The sequence below is a fragment of the Nothoprocta perdicaria genome, unplaced genomic scaffold (genome assembly GCF_003342845.1).
Source record: "Nothoprocta perdicaria isolate Ctin4 unplaced genomic scaffold, notPer1 scaffold_16, whole genome shotgun sequence".
NCBI lineage: Eukaryota > Metazoa > Chordata > Aves > Tinamiformes > Tinamidae > Nothoprocta > Nothoprocta perdicaria.
In genome coordinates this window covers 6,255,807-6,273,501 of record NW_020454760.1, presented here as the reverse complement: position 1 = coordinate 6,273,501, position 17,695 = coordinate 6,255,807, and the positions used below count along the sequence as shown (strand labels likewise).

Genomic DNA, 17,695 nt, shown 5'->3' with positions numbered 1-17,695 from the left:
GGCCGGCCCGGGCCCTGCGGAGTGGGAGCTGGGCGGGAGAAGGGGCTTTCCGTGGGCTCCGCCGCGGCCCGAGGGAAGCCCGGCCGCGCGTGGGGCTCCCCGGCAGGCCCGGCTCCCGGGCGGGCTGTCACGGCGGTGTCACCGGGCCCTCGGCTGCTCCCTGTGCCCAGGGCAGGAATCCCGCCGTGGCGGGAGGCCCCGGTGCGAGAGCCGCAGGCTCTTGACAAGCGGGAGGGTCCTCAGCCTCACCGGAGACCCGGGGCTCGCCCCTGCTTGGGGGGCTCGGGGCTGTGGGAGTTGCGGGGTCCTGCTTTTCTCTCTAAACCTTGCCCCCAAGCCTTTGATTAATGCGTGACTTGTTCTCCCGCTTCATCAGTATCTTTACTTCCTTCTGTGGGCAGACTTTTAATAGAGCAGAGTTCTTCAGGACAGAAACTGCCCTGTTTTGGGCATCTAGGAAATTCCTTATTCTACTACAAAAAAATGAAAGTAGAATGGAAATGACAGCTGAGGGGCTAGTTCTGTTTGGGCGAGAGGGCTGTAGTTGTCAGGGCTGTATTCTTGTCCACGAAGCAGTCCTGGCAAGCAAGGGATTATTGCCTCTGATTTGTTCTAAAAAGCCTTTCTTAAATGTACATCATTACAGAGATAAGAGTGATAGGGATGCCTGTATGTGGCTGGGGGAAAAACAATAACTGTGTTATGTTCTGTAAAACTGAGAGACTGTAGCGGGCTGTACCCTCATTCAGTGGCTGTAGCTGTTCTTAAAGTGGGTGGAAAAACTTCAGGTGTCTGTGATTGATCATCTTTTGCTAGGGCAAATCCGTTGCCCTGCTAAGTGTCATGGAGCTCATGAGGCATTAGCAGCAAGGGCCTGCCAGTTGTGTTATTTTATTCCTTAGGGAGAGAATTTTTCGTTAGCTACAAAAAGTGCTATTAGAGGTTTCTTTTTTATGCGAGTTCTTTACCCCAAACCTGATACGGGGCATGAAACCCTCATGCAGCTTCTTCTGGGGAAGAAGATGGAATTGCTGTCCATAATTTGAGCCTGACTTGTGTGCTTAGAAGTGTCTTATTAAAAGCCTGCATAAAAAAAAAAAAGGAAATATGTTTAAGGACAATTTTAAGCCTGAAAGAATGGAAACAAACAAACAAACACATAGCTCTTGAATAAATATTTGCCATCTAGATGGAAAAAATAGAATTTTAAATATTTTCCATGCTGGAGAAATACGTATGTTTGTCAGTTCTTCAGTACTGATAGACTCCGTGTAGGTTTAATAGAATGGAAGCATCTTGCCAATGTTATGCAACTACTCATACCAGGTAACTTAATGTTCCCATTTGGCCTTAAAATCTGTCGTGTTTAACGGGATGAATTAAGATTGAGAATTATTATAGTTACAGAAATTCTTCTTTGTCAGGCTTTCTTTGGAGGCGGTGGAAATTAACGTACAATTGTTGATCTAAAAATGTAATGTGGAAACACTGAGTTTTCCAATAAAATTACAATTCCAATAAAAAATAACAATACAGCGTTTCTGAACAGTGATTAACTACACTTGTGGTGTGAGTGTGACATCTTTGAATAAGAAAGCTTAAAAGTACCAGAAGCCCCAGGTAGATATGAAAGGTATGGTTAATATATATGTGAATATTTTCTATTAATCTGCACAAGAGTCCTAACATTAGCAGATTCTCATCGCATAATTAACTTTTAGAGAATTCAACTTCTCAACTTACCGAATGTTTCTGAAACGGTACTTTCCAGGCTCTTCATCTCTAAGTAGTGTTAGAAGCAGCAGTTATAGGCAGCTGCTGATGCTGTGAAATTCCCTTATACCAAGCAGAAAACTTAGTAGAACCCAGTGAATTTATTCACTGTTGCTGAGAGGCACAGGTTGGATAGCCAGCCCATTGCTTGCAGGCTGTGGAAAAGAGCAGCATACTCTTTCCTGGAAAAAATGTGAAAGGAAATTATACTGTATCTTACCACTTTTTGAAAGGTAAGAAAGGCACAAGATAGCAAAGTGACAAAAAATGTTGGGTATAGAAATAAGATTTGTAGTTTCTGGGTTTTTTTCCAATTATCAAAAAACTTCAAAGATGAGCATTGTTTGAAGGGATGGAAGAGGGTGGGAATGTTAAAAGCAGAGTCCGAGAAAGAAGGCTGTGAAACGAAGTGCTTACTGCATCTATTTTTTTTTTTTTTGTGAACATTTTATATTCTTTATAGGTGGCATGAAACGTCCTGTTTATAAACATATTCATAAGGAATGTTTTTGGCACACCTTGATAAGTTACTTTGGCCTAAACATCGATTGCCTCTTGTAAAAACCTGTAAGTAGAATAAATACCGTTTGATTTTTAAGAATGCTCTAGTGATTTGTTTTCTGATCATAGTTGACAGGGTCTGACTATAAAAGGAAAAGTGAATATAAATTATTTTATAAAATGGGCAGCTTTTCTTTATTGATGCTATAGCAACTGCTGACAAAGACCATAAAACTGGACTAATTGTTGTGTTTTACAGAAATGGCAGCTCAGAAGAGGAAGTCTACATTAGTGGAGCCTTCTGCTAAACGCCCAAAGCTGGATAAGAACAGCAAGCCATCGTCAGCAAAGAAGGAAAAAGAGGTGTCGGATACAAAAAATGTCTCAAATAAGTCAAAGACAAATCGATGCGCAGTGCAAGAGAAACCAGTACTCAAAACCTCAGTCAAATTGAACAGGTTAGTGACAAAGAAAAAAAAGTTCTAGGTTCTGTCATCCTACTGCACTATATTAGTGTGGAAATAATCCAAGCTGAGAGAGTGAGTTGAAGGTAAAATTAAATAGTCCCAACGAGAAGATGGCCTTGAAATCATTTAGTGAGATACTTTGTACATGGACTTTCTTCAGAACCATTTTACTGTCTTGAAATCCAAAAATGCTTGCTACAAAGCAGGTTATGAAGGGCAAAGCAAATCTAATACTGCGTAAGTTAATGTTTAAATTGAAAGCAGGAAGTCTCAGAAATGAAAATCTGCTTAAGATGTGGAGAAGCACTCATCTGAGACTCATAGTCTGGTCTTGCAATACATAAAGAAAACCTTGAAGCAGTAGACTTGAGAGCAAGGAGGTGGAATTGAAGTCTTCTTAGACTAATTTGAAAGAAAATAATTCTTCTATGGACACTGAAGGTGTAAAATCTGGTAAAAGTTTAGGGGCAGGTGTTGTCAGAATGAGGGGGCTTTTGTGGCAAATTCTAATCTCTGAGAACTGAAAAAATAATTGTTTGGATCTTTCAGTGACAACACAAGTGCACCTGAACTTGGAACACGCATGACTACGAGATCATCAGGAATCAACTCAAGTCATAAGACAACCACTGACAAAAAGAACCAGCCTAAATCTGCAAAAAGTAAGGAGGTATGCCCGAAGAAATTAGCGCAAGAAATTCCGAAATCAAAATGTATAATTGCACCAAATGAGCCAGTAATGAGGAGATCACAGAGACTGCAGCAGCTAACACAAGTACCAGCAAGATCCCTGCGTAGTAGAGAAGTCAAAGAAGAAAAAGCTTTGGAAGTTAAACAAAGCAGCCAGGCAAAAAGACATGTTCCCAGTACTGGAGCAAAAGTACTTAAACCTGCTAAAGAGAAAACAGATCAAAAAAACATGAAAATAAAACCAAGCAGCAAAAGTAAAGATAAAGAAGTAAGTGTAGAAGTAACCAGCTCTCTGAAAAAGTGTAAAGCAGACAATAAAAAGGATGATATTGGCAGCTGTCAACCTAACCTTCATGGAACACCATTGTCTCCTGATCGCAGCCTTGAGGAAGCTGAGGCCAAGCAAACAGATCTTGTATCTCCAATTTCCAGCAATGTAAAGAAAGTGGAAACGGGTTCTCTTAAGCCAAATGCTAAAACAGTAATTAAAGAGAAGCAGCAAGCGCATCAGAATGTGAAAAACAGTACAAAACCAAAAAGGGTTTCAGAGTCATGTGTAAGTGAAACAGATCTAGTGGATCAACCAGAGAATGATGTAAAATCCAAAAGGGTAAGCATTCTTGAACTTTGTGAAGAAATTGCAGGGGAGATTGAATCAGATACAGTGGAGGTGAAAAAAGATTCCCCTAATGCTGAGGACAGAAAAACAGAAGAAAAGCATGAAGAAGTACAGCTGCAACAGAATGAAATGCCTGGGCAGAAAGAACCTAGTCAGAATACACAATGCAAACGTTTCTTCCCTAGCAAAAAAGGAATGCCTGTCAAATGCACTCTGAATGGCAGAAATAGCTCCTCGAACAAAAACTCTAAATGGACCAAAATTAAATTAATGAAAGCTAATAACATGAAGCAAAGTAACTTAAATTCCACAAATATCCCCAAGCTGTCTTTGTTAAAAGATTGCCTGAAAGTTTCAGAGGCAAGTCAAACAGCTACAGAAGCACAACTTTCTAACGCACCAGGCAAGTTGTCAGTAATAAGACTGTCTGAGAACGAAAGCACAGCCTGCGTGCGGCAGAAATCAGACACTTCATCCGAGAGAGCTGCAACTAAAGAAGTGACATTAGAAATAAAAGAACCCGCCAAGAGCGGCGCGGAGAACGGCTTATTGCGTAATTTGACAAAATCTTTCACTGAGCCAAGCCCAGATGAGGCAAGTCATTCCAATTACGGTGTGTGGTGGGATGGAGGATGTTCTAAATCTGTTCTATTTTCTGAGAGTACTGTGCACAAAAGGTTTATTTTAACAATGGCTTTATCTTGCAGTAGCTGAAGTTTTTTTTAGTACAGGACCCATTAATAGGCTTGGTGCTCTATCGTAGGAGGGCTGAGAGTAAGTGGGAAAATTAATCTGTTCCATCTCTCTAAGCTCATTAGTGAACTTAATGTTGATGGTTGAAATTTCCTGCTGGATTTGGAGGTTGTATGTATTCGTGCAGACATGTTTTGGTGACACTTCTGGGTGACGCTAGGCATACGCAGGTATTCTGTTCTGAAAAATGATAGTAAAAGGCACAATAAGGAAAAGTGTTTACTACCAGAATAAGCTTTGATTAAAATTTAGAATTTTAAGGCCAAAGGCGCCCTTTAGAAATTTCTTGTACAAGTTTATATATAAAATGAAAAAACAAAAACAAACAAAAAACCTTCCTCCCCCTTCTCCTCCCTCCCCACCCCCCCAAAGAATACCACAAACTTCAGTACAGGCTAGCTAATCAATACTGTTTATACTGTTTTCTTTGCCTAAAATGATGTAGGAATTGTGAAATTGATGCTATATTCAACATTTTAATACTTTGTTAGCTAAGTGCTTCAGATTGTTCAGGGGCATTAGATAGTTGTTGTCTTTTTTCTTGATATTTAAATGTAATATTTTCTTTTTTGCTTAGAGCTTTAGCTTGCATTTGGAATCAAGTCCAGAAAACTCTCCAGTAAAGTATCTTACAGCTCCTAAACCACCGCCACCGAAACAATTAAAAAAGGAAACTGGAGAAAGTGAACCTCAAGGTAATTGTTCATTAATGATTTTTCCTCCACTTCTATCACTGATCAAAAAAATGAGCCTTCCTTTCAGAGGTATGTGGGATATGGAGATTTTGTTTTGTTTTCTTTTACAGAATAAAATACAGTGAGTGTGGAACTAAAACTTCAGAGAATAAATTTGTTCACTGGAGTTTTTTATTTGCTTGTGTGTGTCACCACCTCTCCCAGCCAGTTCAGGGGCAGAGGGTAGGCCTTTGTCTCTGGGCTGGCTATTGAGAGTGAGAAGTATCTGTTTTTCTCTCTAGCTCTCTGAGTGGTATTTAAATGCTTTGCTAGAAATCTTTTGTATTCCCTTTCTTTTTTAATTTTCTGCCATTGAACTTCTTGCATTAAAAGTTTAATATTTGATTGTAGCATCTGAGTAAAAGTGAAGTGACAACTAGAGGGAAAAAGAAAAGAAACTTCCCTTTTCCTTGCAGTAAAATAATAAAATTTCTATTTTAGACCCATTTTTCAGTTTGGGTCTTCTCTTGGGTCGTGTTAGATATAGTCTTCTGATTGCTGTTTGTTTGAATAGCTATCTCCATCTCTTTTGAATTCTTCTGGTTGGTCTTGACCAAATTACAGATTGAGTAATCACTGTCGTGGTTTTATTGCATGTTCTTCGTTCATCAGTCAGTGAATACTGTTTGTTTGTTTGTCAGACCTTATGATCAGTGTGATGTGAATATTTTGGCTTAAATCATGATTTTTAAGGCTACGTTTGACTAAGAAATACTATCGTTAGATCACTAGGGCAGGTTTTCTCAACTTGCTGATATTCCACCCATGTGGTTTTGTATTTCTGTTGTTTTTGTTTTTGCTTTTTTTAAAAATCAACTTGATCTTCAAAGCACTGTTAAGATACTCAGCTCTGCAAAACAGGTCTACTATTACTGCTGTTGTTGACATTTTTAAGAGTCAGAATGTCAACAAGAGTCAAGAGTCAACAATAACCTTAGGGTTATTGTTAGGGTTAATAACATTCTGACTCTTAATAACCTTAGGGTTATTGTTAGAGGGTGTAAAAAATGTTTGTTTGTTTGTTTCTCTTGTCTTTCCTTCATAGTATCTTTTCCTGATGAATTGCAGAGCATACTGCAGATAGTATCCCCTCTATCCATATATGATTCTAATGTTACATGTGGAGATACTCTATGGGCGTCAGTATAAACAAATTTAAATTACTCTAAGTTTGACTGCTGCCCTTTTTAGCTGCTGGTGAACTGATCTACAGGACAGCAGTGGAAGTATTAAAGAAAATGGCATGTGTGTGGGTTTTTTTAACTCTTTTTTAAATATATTTGGAGAAACATCTGAATACTGCATCAAAGTTGCCTCTTTTTTATTATCTATGAGAAAATAGCAACCTCATCTCAAAGATGCTTTTGCAAAGTACTGCTTGCATTGTTCATGCTTCCTTTGCAACTAAAATCTGCATAATGAAATTGTAATATTTGATTAATTGTAGGTTTGGCTCCCAAGCAGTTGACGCACACTTCAGTTACAAACCAAACTTCTGAGTCTGAGAACAGGTAGAGTACTGCGTGTATTGCAAAATCACAAGAACCTTCCATGGAATTCGGAGAGATTTTTTAATAAGTCTGACTGTCTTGTTTCCTCTGACTTCAACTGATTTTTCTGATTTCCTATCTTTTATGAAAGGAGACTTTTGTTTTACACAGTTACTAAGTGATGGTTTTAAGAAAATTATTATATATTTAAGAAAATTACTATATTATAACTTCACACTCATTTTAAAAAGTAGAATTTAAGTGTGGGGAAAATATTTCTAGTTGTCCCTTCTCTAAATCAGATGGTAACCAGAAAGTATGGAAAATGTTATAAAATTATTTTCACCTAATGGATTATTTCACCTCTTTCTTGAAGGCTTCTGTAATCGACAGTAAGCTTGTAGGTATGAACTTCTTTTATATGAGGGAAGAGGAGATTTACTTAGGAATTGTTCTGTGATTGGTGTAAAACTGGAGTTCAGTGTCAGCTACCACACAAGGTACACATTGGTGTTCTTGCCACTGACAGGTCAAGTTGATGTTTTATTCTTGGCCGTGTTGACTGTTGTAGTTCTGGACTGGCTTGAGCCAATGCCATACTAAAGACAAGTTTTGCTTACCTGAAATGTCAAACGGCAATATAGGTGGCTCAGAGGTTAGTATGTTATCACTGTTTTCTATGGTCATAATGATGACAAGAAAAAAAGATGTTGCTATTCATTTTTGGTACATCAGCTGAGACCTGATTACCAGTTTTGAACATCCACGCCTTTTGCACATCTTGAAAAAAACACTACTGTGGAGGTTAACAGAAAATGTGAATAAGGTAGATTTCAACTTAGTTAAATTAATATTTTTATAATTTTTCAATAGATAGTATAACTTTTTGACCTTTCATATTTTTATTCTTTAGAGAACTCTGACACTCAAATTATGGTATTCTTTTGTTTAATGATTATTGACTGAACAAAACCATATTGCCTTACTATTATTTGGATATATTTTTCATTTCAGGGAGCTTTCTTGCCCTACTTTCCATGTGCTACCATGATTTATTCAAGAACAAAATCATTGTTCTGTCTGTGGTGCTCTTGCTTTAACAGGAGTGTAATATGGATGTACAGTGTAAGCCTCTCTTAGACTTGCAGAAGTGTGTGATAAGAGAAAAATCTCAGCACAAAATATGATGCCCTAAAATATCTGTCAAAGTTCTCATTTTTATTTTTGAAAAGATTTACCAATTTCACCGTGCTATATGTACTATAGCTGCTACAACTAGATGCTTACTCCTGTATCTTAGGTTGGTTTACAACCAGAAAATAGTTGTGCCTGTTTGAAGTATGAGTTTTTTAAGTGTTTTGTTATAGTAGTCTCCACTAGTTTTGTTCTAAGCTTGGAATTAATGTTACCTTCCTAAGCTTGGAATTAGTTACCTTTTCCTTCTGAATATAGTAGCAATTTCATAGAGTAACTTTTCTGATGATGTCTATAGCACCTTAGCTGATAGGAAAGTAAGAGGAGACTTAAATTGAGAGAGATTTCAGGGCCATCCATCCATCCATCTGTTCTTCAGGTCCCTCTCTGGCTTCCTGTTTCCTTCACTCTTGGCAATAACGAGATGGTAGGTTAGAGACCACGAGTGCACATGGAGCCAAAGGACAGTGTTAACCCAGTGTCGCTGCGAGTGGCCAGTTTCGCAGCAGTCATCTTTCCTCTTTTGTGATCCTTAAGTAAAGCGAGAACAGAAGCTTGTAAGTTGTCAGAACCCTTATCTATCTTTGCCTCTTTTCAGGCTGTTCAGAGGGCTCACCAAGAGCTTTGAGGCAAGGAGAGTCAGGAAATAATCCTGCACAGTCTTTGCAGTTAATTCCCGAGCATATGTCATACCAAATCAGCAGCGCTGAAGGGGCAGATGAGTTGTTGCAGCGTAGGCAGACTTGGCTCTCCTTGCCCCGTGCGGTTGTAAATCCTGGTGGCGCAGTGTTAGAAACTCAAAAACAAATGCATCTCGACTGAAGTGAGTGTTTCTTATGATAGGTTATAGTGTACAATTTTACTGTGTGCAAAAAGGATGTATCTTTAATGATTATTATACATATAAATGATATGTGTAATGTATAATGATTATTATACATATAAAAATTCCTTTTTCTCAAAAAAAAAAAAAAGGAGGGGGAGGAGGATCCATTGCAGGCTGTTAAATCCAAGCCTCCCTCTGGATCAGGAAGTCCTTGAATTGCAATTTATTAACTGGTCAGAGTGTTTTGCGATCCCCTACCATACATTTGTTCTATGCTTTTTCCCAGCAGACCTTTGGATTGGTCTTGGGTGTCTGTTGTTACTGGTTCACCATAACACATTAAAGTACTGCGACTGTAACTTGAGAAATGAAAATACACACTTTGTAATGTTCAGATGATATATTTGAGCTGAGCTTGAAGGATTTGATGGCATCTGTTGTACATGGCCCACCTACGTTTGTGGAAATATTTACATGGTCTGTTTTAGCAGGCTGGTGCATGAAGCCTGTAGCTAGAAACCTAATCTTTGTGTGGGAAATGTAGGGTTAGGCACCATCAATCATGCTCTGAAAACGCCTCTGTTAAATGCCTGTGTTAATTGATGCAACTACTAACTAACTTACTTGATTTTTTTTTAACTCTTGTCATTAGGCTAGTCAGATACTCTATTTTTGGTTATTCCCCCTTATACCTCTTACTCCTTAGTTTTTTCAACTCAAGTTATAAATTAAAATATGTAGGACTGGGTTTTGAGTAACTACTTGCAATTTGCATCTCCTTAAATTTTCCTTATGTTAATTACAAAGACTTTAAGTATCTATGATAAGTATGAGCAGTCCTTTTTTTAACATGAAATATATTTATATTTCAAGGGTTCCTTTATCAAATCCTTCATTAGCATCTAAGTGCAGTAACTTTCTACCATCCGAGGAACATATTCAAAAGCTAAAAGAAGCGGGAAAAGATGGTGATAAGCAGCTGATAATAGTAAGTACTATCTTTTGTAAGATTTATAGTTTCTTAAAACAATTTACTTCTGAGTTAGTGGTACTGTACTTATATAAACTTGTCTGAAAATCATTAGTTGTGCATTACTGATGTAAATGATCAGTAGAATACATCCTGAATTGTTACTAAGTGTTGATGGGGAAAAAAAAATAGTAGCAGACTGGATTAAATTTAAAGCTAATGTTTGTTAAAACACATATATGTGTATTTTTAGAAGAGACGGGTCATTCAGTCAAAAGACTGTTTTTGTTTGTTTTTAAGGAGAATGAAGAAGACCTAGGAAGAAAATTGCATTTGCTTGTATGCAAAACCTCACTTTCTTAAAACTTCAGAATTATATAGGGAAAGTGTACAAAACTAATATGAATGGATTTATATTTTCATCATTAGAATATACATTATTCCAAGATAGACTTAAAGATCTTTTCCTATGCATTCCATGTTTTTCCATACTATATAAGCAGCAGTATTGGTTTTAATTTCTTTATTCTTAGCTACCAAATACAGGCACTTTTTAAAAGAGAAAAATGCAAAACGAGTGGTCATTGTTCTACTTTGCAGAAACTTTTTTTTTTTAGTAATCTATTAATGCATGAGAAATAAACAACTGAAGTAGGGGAACTAAAGACAGCCTCAAATCCAAGTTATTAGGGAAGATGACTCTGCACTAAGCTCCCTACTAAATTGCCCTTCCTTTTGGTATAACTGTTGGTCTTCCTAGATTGCAAATTCTTTTCTTTGTGTAATACATGGATCACACGAACATATTGAGTAAAAGAGAAACTGTTGAAATTTGAATGCCTTCTTGTATCAATACTTCAGAGCTCTTGAGAAATGAATATATATGTATATCCTTGGCTTCCTTGAAGAGTGTAAAGGAAGCAAACCTCGAATACATAGACACCACGCTGGAAAATCACATGTATGAGTGGTATTTCACGCTTACTAAGTGAGCTCTTAATGATGAGCGAGTCAGCTATTGCATCTTCAAATCTCATTTTACCAACAGAGCTTGAAATGCATGGTTAAATATCCTGACCATAATAACAGGACTATAAGAATGCTCTTTTTCCATTTCAGTGAAGTATACTTAATTTTTGGTCATACAGTAATAAAGCTTGACTGAACAGCATCTAGGACCTTTGACAGGAAGAAACATATGACTTTCTGATTAGCTACTGAAGAGAAAATGTGTGACTCTGATCTATAGCACTCGTACGAATGGCCTTTTGGCAGTTTACTATGCTAGTAATATGTTCGTTCTCTGTCTGAGTGTAATGCTCCTTTTCTCCCATGCTCCCTTTTCAACCATGAAAGTTTTAAGTTACTCATACAGCAAAACTTTAGAGCATGAAGAATGGCTCATCAATGACAGAAAAAAAGAAGACATTTAGTTTCTTGGCTTGTATGTGTTTTTTGGAAAAAGCAGCTGAGCAGCGTATTTCATTTGAAATGTGAAAGTTGCAACTTTAATATATTTCTTCATTTTGTACAGATCAAATTGCCTTTGACTTCACTGAGTTCAGGGTAGACTTTTAATTTTGCCTGAGGAGTATTTTTGGCTTGTAATTCACTTCATCAAGAGGCTACTGGGTATGGTAGTGGTCTGATATTGTTTTACCTGGGGGAAAACTGTTGTCAAAGTGTATAGAGGAACTCAAATATTTGTTAATCCATTTTGTGAATGTAAAATCTTTGATTTTGAGTAGTGTGGAGTCCACTTGAAAGTGGACAATTATCTCTAGAGTAGATTGTACTAGCATCTTGAGCAAGGAGGAAAGCCAACTCACTTGTACTAAACATTCTTCGAATATATTCAGTACATATAATACAGTGTATTTTGTGATTAAGATTACTGTTTTGCAATTCCATGGTGAATTTCTGCTTAAAATTTCTATATAGAAAGCAGCCTTACCATATGCAACAAAAACACTAAAGTTAGCATTCATAGTGTCTGCAAATAATTTGTTAGTTAATAACTAGAAACCATTTTTATTTGAAGTTTCTGATATGCTGTGTTAAAAGAAGTGTTTTCATTATTCCTCCTTACCTTGAACAAAGTTTGGGAAGTCATATTTTTATTTTTAACTTCAAACATTTACTTGTACTTCCTTTCCCTTGTTGACATCAGAGAACTCATTGTCTCTGGTGTTTGTCCAGCCAGGCCCTCTCCGTATATATCACAACCCCTTTTTGCATCTTTTGGGGAGGGGTGCTGGGCTGGTCCGGGTTAGACTATTCACATGCTCTGCTACCTCTGTTTTGCTCTTAGGTTGAACATGCCTTGTGTTTTGGTTTTAAACTGCTGGGCTTTTTTGTTTCATTTTTGTTATATTAAAACAGCAGATTTCTGTTCTTTTAATCCTTTCCTGTGCCAGAGGCCCTAAGTTTTTGAAGTATTGCAAATACTGCCTATATATTCTCACTTTCAACTTTCTAAGCTATGCTTAGATAGAAGTGTTGCTGTGAAAGGAGTACCCTTAGGGTTTTATAGTCAGATCATGAAGATGTATATCGTCTGTCTTTTGCTCCCATATGATAGCTGTAGTGAATAGATTGATTTTCTCTTTTTCTTATCTTTTACACAATTTTTAGCAAGGTGTGCTTGCTAAGACATGTATTCTGTAATGCAACTTCTTGCATTGAGAACTTTTGCTTCTTTGCGTTAAGAAGTAGAGTAATGCAGCTTGTTTTTGTAGAATACTTAGTAGCTGTACCGGTTCTGTTCTTTTTCCTGGTACACATCAACAATTACCTGAGCACCTTTCAAACATACTAAGTTATCCTCATTTTACAGAGGTAGAACTAAGCATGAGTCCTTTCTGTGTGCTTCAGATGTGCTTGCTCTTGCGTGTCTTGAACAACATTTTGGAATTTGGGAATTTTGGGAAGTGGAATTTGGGCTGAGAGCTGCGAGGAAGCTAATGCTGCAGTGCACTTTGTAGCACCCTCTGTAGCAGGAGACAGTGCTGTTCAAACTGCTGTGCAAAGGTTAATCCCTGAGCTGGGAGGGCATCGTCTGCTTCCACGGAGAAAAGAAATTTGGATCAGGGTCAAAACGATTTTTATGTTCCAAATCCCTGACTTGCTCTTTAGAGAAGTGGCCTGTTCTGAAAACTTCAAAGCTGTACGGTGTCATGCTCTGCCTAAGTAGTGTATGTTGCATTGGTAGACTGATGGTTAGCTGTGCATTGAAGTTCTATAGAATAATGCATCAAAATTGGCTTTCGATGCTTGCTATTGAACTACTTGAATCTAATGTGGAAGTATAAGAACCTGAATATCAAATTTTGTTCCAAAAACTTCTGAATTAGAAAGAAATATAAAATATGCAAAGAATATGCTTTCAGTTTTTACAAAAGGAGATGTGTTTATCTCCAAGACAAGGAAAGCCTGATGGTCCCTTTTTGCAGAATTCTGGTCATTTATAAGATGTTGGACAAAGTTTTGGACAAAGTTGGACAAAGATGTGAGCCGCTAAAAGCATGAATCCTGCAAAAATAGTGTTCAAGGAGTGACCTTTGAGCTACCCATGTACTACTACTGTTTTAGGCCACGAGGGAGATGTGCCCATTTGAAAGTTAAGCTAGTCTTTTGAAAGTAATATTCAACAGTGCTTGCGGGAAGTGCTTCCGAAGAGAATGAACAGAGAAGACAAATCACTGAAGTGGTAAAAAAGATAGCATAAGATTGCAGAGGTTTTTCTGTCTTTTCTGGAGATGTGAATTAATGCTTAGATGGGAGGAAGCATGGTTAAGTATAGATGATCTTTATGAGAATCAGCAAATGTATAGATCAGGATTGCTTGATGAGAAATGCTTTTTAGTTCTGAAGCTTGAGTTGCTGCTGTATGTGAAAGTTATGTGCGGACTAATTCAGTTTACACATTTGGATATCGTATTTGAATTGCTACTTATATTTTGGTTAAGTTTAAATGGAGTTACTTGTTTGACTGAAATGGGTAATACCTAAAAAATACTTAGAAATAAGAAAACTAAAAACACAGGCCTCAGTTAAACTAATAAACCAAGCATAAAAATGTTTTCTTATGAACATGATTTTTTTATGAGCAGACTGCATGATGACACTTTAAATTGTTTTTTTTTTTCCTTAAGCCGGTATAGTCCATTGGCAGTTTCTCTTTCACATTAGTTAAATATGGCCTTTTTTTTTTTTTTTTTTTTTTTCCCCCTCCCCTACTACCCCAGCAAGAAGGTGACAGTGGCTACTACATACATGCCTGAGGAGGGAGTTTGGTAGTTCACTGAGAGCAGCCCCTCTTCCTTTCTTCTGACACAGATCTTGCCCTTCGGGACAGCTTTGGCTTAGAGTGGGGCAGTAGCAGTTGTCCTTTATTCTCTCTCTTTCCCATTTCTGCTCCACAGCAGCAGCCTAATTTTCTCTGGCCAGTTCAGATGCACTAGGTCTGATAGCTTTGTCCTGGGGGTGGGAATATAAGGCTAGGTGGTGACCTGAGACCAAAATTCAAGCAGGAGTGCTGCCAATACTAGATCCCTCTCTGTGATGTATTGGATTTGCATTCTTACACGTCGAGAACAGATTGGTCATTCCTGGTTTCCCCTGTAAATATTGTATTGATTTGTTCTTCAACTTTAAGGATTTTTTTTTCCTGTTATTTTAGCTAATGACCAGTGAGGACATCATTTCATGATGGATAATGACCCTCCACTTTTAATTGTTTAAATATAGTGAATAAGTTGCATCATTGTTCTGCAAATTTTAAGTAGATTTGTATTCTGTGGTTGAAGTAATTTTTCAGAAAGCTGGGTACTCATGATGTGGTTTTCCTTGTTTGTTTGCTGCTGTTAAATTTGACCTGTCAGAGTCTTCATTTTTGAAGTGACACTTGCTTTTGAGATGGGTCATGTCTTTTGATCCTCCTGGTCAGCTAGGGGATTCACTCATCAGCTTTCATGTAGAATCTTCCCTTTGATGAAGTGGCATTCTCTAACTTCTCCGTTTTCTGCGGAGTGTTGTATTTACTTTCCAGAAGAGCAGAGGAAAAGAAAACGCTCCTCTAATTAGCGTAGGTACTCAAGAAGGAGGTGACCTAACCTGGGCCTGTAACAAGGGCCCGTTTTCATCTCCTACCAAGGCACCAAATGCCTTTTTTGCTTGCAGGGCTCCTTATTCCACATATGGAGGATCAGCAGACATGCACCTTCTCAAAGAAGAGGCCTTGGTAAGAATTTTCTTTCTGTCTAACACAGAATTAAGAAACCCTTCTGCAGTTTAAGACAACAATGTTGCACCACTCAGCCTTGAAAAAGGAGATCTCAGAGTTGTGCATCTCCTATGCCCCCGTTAATGAGGCCTGGCAGATAGAGTGGAAATGCTTAACTGCGTTGCTCTCACTTGCAAATTTTGCTTTGGAAACAGAAGTATCCTTATTTTTTGTCATTGATTGGAAAAAATAGTTTTAAAATAAGATAGTTCTCAGCCTGCAACCTCGCACTTCCTCAGCTATTGCTCTCCGGGGGTGTGGAGAGGGAATAAAAAAGAACAGAAAACTTTCCTGGTGGATTATGAGTCAATTTCTTACACTTTTCTACAATTCTGACAGGGTGACGCTTTATACTGCAGGACCCAGTGGACATCATTTTGAAGTCAGATGAAACTAAAATAAAGGAATTAATTGAAATTAATTTTCAAAAGTGGTGATTTTTTTTTCAAAAAAATCAACTTTTGCAAGGTTTTATTTCCCCTCCCATTCAATGCACAAGGGTTGGTTTTGCCTTTGCCTGGTTTTCCCCTGTTAGGGAGGACTGGCAACCTTGAACACAGTAGTATTGTTCAGGGGCGTTTTTTATCTCTCAGTGCTTGTCCCTTTTGCTTATGTAATGACATTAGGTTAGAAATAGCCAGATTCTGTAGATGCACCTCATCCTGACTTCATTTTGTGTGTCCTCGGTTCATACTATAGAATCTGCTTTGTATTTACTGAGCACTCTTTTTTTCCTGTCTGAAGCATGATAGCGTGATGCCTGCTGCTCCTGTGTTTGCAATGGCACTGCAGAAATGCCAAGAGGCTGCCTGCCCTCAGACACTGCCAAGTGGGGATTTGTCTTTGCTTTTTGAGGGGAGGGATTGGTAACACAGTGTGTGTTCGCTGTGTTTGTACTGCAGACTTCTAACAGCCTGCACCTTTTGCCCATTGCTAACACTGAAGGCATGTGAAAACAGCAATATCAATGAAATAAAACAACACAAAATAAAAGGCACCTACCAGCACCATGCAAGAAACTGCAAAATATAAGATGGCAGTCTTATTCCAGGGAAATAGTCTTTTGTTGAAAACTAAGTAGCAGATGAGCTGACAAAGCAGGATGGGGTGAGCTGAGGAGGTTGTCAGCTTTGCAGTATCCTTTCCCCGTGTCTGTTGAATAGTTGCACAGCTGGATGTGTATGGGGGGCTTTTTTGGGTTGAAATTTTTGGTAGTGACCTAGTATATAGCTTAAATAGCTTTAACTTCTGAATTACTTGAACAAAATTCTGTTTTGTGAGACTTACTGTAGTGCTAATGTATGTTAGTATTTTAAAAATTGTTTTAAGTAGCTGACTTGAAAAAGTAAGATAGGAAGTGCACTGCAGGCCTCGAAGGAGTTCCCCTATCCCTTCACCCCCACTACCTGTCCTGCCCACAACACTGGGGATGTCGTCCTCATCTTCGGGATAGGGATGCCTGAATTCAGTTCAGTATGCATTTTAAGAAAATCACTGTTTTCCCGAAATGCCTTTTTCTCTTTTCTCACATAAAACCCCTTGAAATAGAACTTATTGTATAGATGGGTAGCTTATTTTGAAATATGTATGACTGAAGGTAGAATAAAATACATTTGTTTCAAGTTTTACACCTTTGATTCAATCTCATCATATGGTGACTTTGCAAACCCTTTTGTAGGGCTCATCTCTCTTTTTTTTTTTTTTTTTTTTTTTTTTTTTTTTTTTTTTTTTCTGGTATTGTACTCCTCCTTTCTGTTATTCTCGTGTAGAATTGACACATTCAGTAGGAACCTGTAAATCGGCACATCAGTGATAGAGCAGGGACTTTCCAGGTTCAGCTTTTTTCCCCTTGCCAAGTTCAGTGTTATTGCTCTTAAAGACTAGTTAGTCTTTGCATTTGCCTGGCCAAAGCAGTTGCATCTTCGTCCTCCTCTTGGAGAGGAAACTGGTATCCACACGTTGGGATTCCCTAACGGCTGCTGGGTAGAAGTTGCTGCTCTGTGGAGAGCTGAGCTGTCATCTGGCTTTTAGGTGCACTTAAGCAGGCCTTGGAAGATGTAAGAAGTGATTTGTGAACAACTTCCTGTGTTCCAAAATGCTTTTTTTTCCTGCAAAGTAGACTTTTTGACTATGAATATTTGAGCTGTTAAAGAATGTTATATTTAGATGATCCACCTGTGAATGGTTTTTTTTGTGCACTCAAATCAATGTTCTTAAAAACTCAGGATTTCTTTCTCCTCTTAAAAAGTCAGGATTTCTCTTCTCTTAGTAACCTGTTTTACAGAATAAAATAACTTCATTTTTCTCAGTTAAATCTATATTCTGTTAAAATAGACTAAAAATGACACTAAGTGTTGCTTATATAAATTCTATAATTTTATTCCCAAATCTTGG

At 37.9% G+C, this 17,695-nt stretch overlaps 1 protein-coding gene across 2 annotated transcripts in view; it reads left to right on the top strand.

Moving 5' to 3' along the window:
- The first annotated feature begins 2,247 nt into the window (after positions 1 to 2,247).
- ESCO1 (establishment of sister chromatid cohesion N-acetyltransferase 1) overlaps positions 2,248 to 17,695 on the top strand; it is a 27,169-nt gene continuing 11,721 nt past the window's right edge. For both annotated transcript variants that reach the window (XM_026035463.1, XM_026035465.1), the window contains exons 1-6: positions 2,248 to 2,340; positions 2,534 to 2,732; positions 3,291 to 4,644; positions 5,381 to 5,498; positions 6,985 to 7,048; positions 9,921 to 10,035. In XM_026035463.1, the coding sequence (XP_025891248.1) occupies positions 2,536 to 2,732; positions 3,291 to 4,644; positions 5,381 to 5,498; positions 6,985 to 7,048; positions 9,921 to 10,035 (1,848 nt within the window). In that variant the 5' untranslated portion in view covers positions 2,248 to 2,340; positions 2,534 to 2,535. The remainder of the gene's footprint in view (positions 2,341 to 2,533; positions 2,733 to 3,290; positions 4,645 to 5,380; positions 5,499 to 6,984; positions 7,049 to 9,920; positions 10,036 to 17,695) is intronic.